The 5,437-nt window shown below is 45.4% G+C and overlaps 2 protein-coding genes across 2 annotated transcripts in view; one reads left to right on the plus strand and one right to left on the minus strand.

Annotated features, from left to right (window-relative positions):
* Positions 1 to 1,307, plus strand: part of LOC100952907 (long-wave-sensitive opsin 1) — a 20,949-nt gene extending 19,642 nt beyond the window's left edge. Inside the window, exon 6 of the mRNA XM_003802556.1 lies at positions 1,093 to 1,307. Within this exon, the coding sequence (XP_003802604.1) occupies positions 1,093 to 1,203 (111 nt within the window). The 3' untranslated portion in view covers positions 1,204 to 1,307. The remainder of the gene's footprint in view (positions 1 to 1,092) is intronic.
* A 289-nt stretch (positions 1,308 to 1,596) lies between these two features.
* TEX28 (testis expressed 28) overlaps positions 1,597 to 5,437 on the minus strand; it is a 13,928-nt gene continuing 10,087 nt past the window's right edge. The window contains exons 3-4 of the mRNA XM_003802557.1: positions 2,391 to 2,526; positions 1,597 to 1,941 (exon numbers count right to left, since the gene is read on the minus strand). Coding sequence (XP_003802605.1) covers positions 1,597 to 1,941; positions 2,391 to 2,526 — 481 coding nt within the window. The remainder of the gene's footprint in view (positions 1,942 to 2,390; positions 2,527 to 5,437) is intronic.

Here is a 5,437-nt window from a genome sequence, read left to right on the forward strand (position 1 = left end):
AGCCGTCATTGTTGTTTGGCGGGCCCGGGCTGGGGATTTGAACCCGCCACCTTAGGTGTATGTGGCTGGCGCCTTAGCCGCTTGAGCCACAGGTGCCGAGCCTAGGCTTGGAATCTTTAGGGACTGCCTTTGGGCTGGGCTCTCAAAGCATTGAGGTTAGTTCAGTGATGATATGAGACATAATTTGAGAAGTTAATATGGTCCAGAACCAGCAAAGAGCAGACCCTTCCTTGTTCCAAAAGACTCTCTTGGTTGAACAGGTAAGATAGGTAGCTAGATCACTATTTACCAAGGCTTGACCTCACCCCAAAATTGATGGACTGGAAAAAAGATGACAATCACATTCCTTTTCACTAAAATGACTCTGAGCCTCTTGACAGTCTGAAGTCAGGTTCCTGTAAGCATGAACCCATGAGCTGACATGGTGTTTGGTCAGTGTATGAGTGTCCTGAGGATGCCATAACAAACTACCATAAACTCAGTAACTTAAATAGCAGAAATTGATTCTCTCACAGTTCTGGAAACCAGAAGTCCAAAATCAAGGTGTCAAAAAATAAATAAAGCTGTCTCTGCATGCTATGTGTGTGGGGGGCACCCTATACCTCTCTCCTACCTTCTGAAGTCTGCTGGCAATCCTTGGTGGATCCTGACTCAAAGGTGTGTTACTCAATCTCCACCTTCTCTTCACATGGCTTTCTTCCTTCTATGTCTGTCTCTGTGTCTAAATTTTCTTCTGCTTGAAAGAACACCAGTCATTGGATCAGGGCTTACCATAACATAGTATGACTCCATTTTAATGCACATCTTAATTATATCTGTAAAGACCTTATTTCCAAATAAGGCCACATTCACAGGTGCCAGTGGTTAGGACTTAAGCATATCCTTCTGGGGGACACAATTCAACTCACAATGGTCACATTAACTGCTAAATTAGATGATTTAGATGACCAGCCTGTGTGCAAGGAGTAACCTGAGCCTTCCTCCATTCTCCTGAGGGGATTCTGAATAGCAGAATGAGTGCCCCAAGCCTTACCTTTAACACAGCACACTGGCCCCTCCTGCTCTGCTGAATGACACTTTCTGTCCTTTCAGTTTCGAAACTGCATCTTGCAGCTTTTTGGGAAGAAAGTTGATGATAGCTCTGAACTCTCCAGCACCTCCAAAACAGAGGTCTCATCTGTATCTTCAGTGTCACCTGCATGAGGTCTGCCTCCTACCTGTCCCACCCACCAGGGATTTGGCCACCTCTCCCTCCCCTTTTTTCCTATTCCTATGAAATAAACGGAATTTCTTTTTGCCAAAACCAACAATCACAGAGGCTTTCACTGCAGTTTGGGGCCACATTAGCCTCTGAGTGTTCAGGCCCTGGGCCTTGGGAGGGTGTGAGGCAGGTAAATAAGAAAGTAGTGCTTCATAGACTTTAATTTTTTCCAAGACTCATGTGTATAGCTGGTATGAAAGGATAGTGGTGAAGTGTAAAGTGGGTGTCTGCACACATCTCACCAGGCTGGTGATCAGAAAATCAGAAAGTGAAAACTGCTAAGTGACTATGGGGGTGAGGACAGAAGGAGGGCAGAACCAGCAAGCTCAGGCCCCTTAAGGTCCATCAAATGGAGGCCTGGAGTCCTTGGAGTATAGTCTCCATATGGAGGGGACCCACTCCTGCCAGTCTGAGGTGAACTTCTGCCACGCCAGGGCCCCGAGCCCAAGCAGCATGAGTGTGGTGCAAGTGCGCAGGCGTGAACTCAGCAGTGGCGTAGGGAAGGCACACACAGCAGAGACAGAGACCAGGAGGAGGGTGACCAGTGTGAGGAGCAGGCTGACGAATCTATACAAAAAATCCTGGGGACGGCTTCTGAGGCTCTCCATCAACTCGAGTTGGGTGACTTGCTGTAGAGTTTCAAGCGTAGACATTCGGCTCCTGAAAGTCTCCATGACCTCCTGTGGGAGACAAAAGCAGACAAGCTCACCAGAAGTCAGAACAGACTGAGGGCCTGGTGGAGATGGGGATAACCCAGGATGGGAGCGGGAGCTCTGGGTATGGAAGAGTGAGGAGAAGGAAGCCAGATTGAAAGGACGGTTCTCAGAGGGTGCCCCCTCCACCAGCAGAAGCAGCCCCACCCCAGATCCCTGAGTCAGAGGCTCAGGGTAGGGGCCCAGCCAATGCCAGCCCTTCCAGGTGGCTCTGATGTGCCCTCAAGGAGCAACACAGTGCTGCAGCTCCAGAAGCAGCTGAGCAGGATGGTGAAAAGAGGAGCAAACATTAACACTGGGTACATAGCTCAAAGATCTGGGTCTTGCATTGGTTTAGGGGTGTCAAAGTGAATGCACTCATCCCTATGTCCTTCTTATGGACTGTTTCTTGAAAGGCTCCCCCATGAGGTTCTCACCCATACTTCCTTGGCTCTCTCATAGGACAGATAGGCCATTTTCTCCTCAGTGCAGGCCAGACTCTGTCTGAGGAAGTAGATCTCATCCAGGTGGCCCTGCAGGTGGTCATTCACTTGCTCTTCCAGCAATGTTTGTCTTAGGAGCAAAAGAGAAAGTCATAGTCCCTCAGCACTGTGCCCAGAGCCCGCACTGATGGGAGAGGCCCCGCATCTAGACTGGACTCGGGTTCCCATTTTGCCTCCTCCTCCCTCCCCAAACTGTAGTCAAAGCTGCCTGCTTGGGACACCCCACATACAGACCTATCACAGACACACCCTGATAGTCACTAGTCACCCATATTTTATATATAGTTACTCTTTTGTAACAGCTTTACAAAAACAGCCACAGACTAGAAGTGTTAGAATGAAAAGTTAAACTCTCTAGGTATGCTATTGAATTTCACAAATATCCCAGGAGCAGTGTTTACCATGCAGTAGTGACTCTATAAAAATTTGTTGATTATAGGGATTGAGCAGTCACAAAAGACAACATAGTATGTGACACCATTTCTTTGAAATGTCCAGAAGAAGCCAGACCACAGACAAAAAAAGCAGATGAGTGGGTGCAGGGCTGAGGGAGGGGCATGGGGAATGACCACTAATGGCAACAGGGCTTCCTTTTGGAGATGATAAAAATGTTGTAGAATTAGATAGTGATGGTGGTTGCACAACTCTGTTAATATATTAAAAACCACTGAATTGTACACTTTAGAAGGGTGGATTTTATGGGATATGAATTATATCTCAATAAAGTTGTTATTGAAACAAAAACAAAAAACTGGATTGTGGTCATAGTTGTATAACTCAGAAATTTTACAAAAAACCGCTGAAATGTCCTTAAAATGGTGCATTTTATGACATGTAAATTATAGCTGTTAAAAAATACAAGCTGTGCATGTAATATATAAGTGGTAAAAGTATAAAGGTGAGCCTGGAACAGCTAAGCTCCCAAATAAGGACAGTGAGGTCAGCAGAAGGGAGATAGCAGTGGGAAGGGGTGATGAGAGAACCTCACCTGACTTTTTTTTTTTTTTTGAGACAGAGTGTCACTTTGTCACCCTCGGTAGAGTGTTGTGGTGTCTTAGCTCACAGCAACCTCATACTCTTGGGTTCAAGTGATTCTCTTGCCTTAGCCTCCCAAGTAGCTGGGACCACAGGTGCCTGCCAAAATGCCTGACTAGTTTTAGAGATGGGGGTCTCCCTCTGGCTTAGACTGGTCTCCAACTCCTAAGCTCAGGCAATCCACCGGCCTTGACCTCCCAGAGTGCTAAGATTATAGGTGTGAGCCACGGCACCCAGCCTTCGACAGCTGCCTTTCAACAGAAACAACGAAAGTCAAAAGGGAGCAATTTTTTCAAAATGATTATTATTTCCAAAAAAATGCCAACCTAGAATTTTGTGCCCAGCAAAAATATCCTTCAGAAATAAAAGGGAATGTATGACATGTATGTGGCAGTAAGGCAACATTGCATATTTAATACAATGGGATTGTTTGTAAAAATTAGGTGTGGTATTTAGGCTATGTCAACAAAACGATCCATATTTCAGGTACACACTGAAATACTTTAACTGATGTCTGTGCTTTGCTTCAACATGATAGGGATGGGAAGAACCAGTTCAGTAAGCCTCTCAGATGTCAAGTTAGGTCTCCTCAGAGATCCAAATGTAAGAAGAGAAACAGCCTCAACCCTCCCCCCACTTATCTGCAAAGGTTACTTAAAGATCTAACTAGTTATCGGACAGTCACATCAACTGGTCCTCCCCTGCTTCCGACACTGTGAAAGCCATCATGACCCTGGGCTGAAGAAAAACAACAGAGGGGACATGTACAAATTAGGAATGTGACAAAGAGTCCTACAGATAGAGATTAGAGAACTGGATAACTGTACAGCTAAAAATAGCAACTTTGGGGAGGGTATAAAAACTCTAGAAAGTTCTGTCAAAGTAAGGCAGGCTTTGAAAATGATCTCCCTGTCTTCCTGAGATCCTGAATCTTGGTAATAAAGGACAACTTTAACCCACACGAGTGTTTGGCTCTTGCTCCTGGTTCCAGCATCCTGGTTACACAGAGATATGGGATGCTGCAACCTGAAAAAAAAGAAGTCTGGGGAGAAATGGAAGTTCTTGTGCCATCTGGTCAACACAACCTGAGCCTAGAAGAGGCCTAAGCACACACCTTGAGAGAACTCAGCTCAGGACTGTATCCCTGGGGCCAAGAACTCTCAGAGTGATAGTGAAGCCTCTGTTAACCACAGTCTTTTATCTCTGAACCTTATCTCAACCTTGATTCAAACCTTTTAGACAAGGTTGAATCATACTAGAACGTTCTTAGGACAGAGGAGTTAGAGTCTGGATGCCCCCAAAGACCTGGTATCCAAAAGGGAAAGACAAGCACAGAGACCTACTTCTGGACACTTTCAGTATATTAAGAATTCATGTACAAGATAAACTATAGGAAAACTTCATGAATGCTCATCTGTGAATATAGCCATGCAAGAATGAGGTTCTTGCCTACTTGGTGCTTGAGCAGTTTCTTTTCATTTAATTTAATTTTTATTGAAGTAAAATTCATATAACATACAATTAATTACTTTAAAGTAAATAATTCAGTGGCATCTAACACATTCATGATATTGTGATTCTAAAACATTTTCATCAACCTCACCCCCCAAAACCGGTGAAGCAGTCACTACACATTCCCTTGGCTCCCAACGCCTGGAAGCCATCAATTTGTTTTCTGACTTGACTGCTTTTATTGCTAAACCTTAACTAGCAATTTATGAATGAGAAATGTAAGAAGACCATGTGGAGATGGTCCTGGAGAAGTTGCTAGAAAATGACAGGGCACCAGAGTAGTAGGGTACTAAGGGCATCATGACACTGGTGGGAGGAGAGGGCAGCAGGAATAAAAAACCCGAGAGGTGGCTCGGCACCTATGGCTCAACCGGCTGAGGCGCCAGCCACGTACACCTAAGGTGGCGGGTTCGGATCCCCAGCCTGGACCCGCC

The sequence above is a fragment of the Otolemur garnettii genome, unplaced genomic scaffold, assembly GCF_000181295.1.
Source record: "Otolemur garnettii isolate 467f Iridium unplaced genomic scaffold, OtoGar3 scaffold00249, whole genome shotgun sequence".
Classification (NCBI taxonomy): Eukaryota; Metazoa; Chordata; class Mammalia; order Primates; family Galagidae; genus Otolemur; species Otolemur garnettii.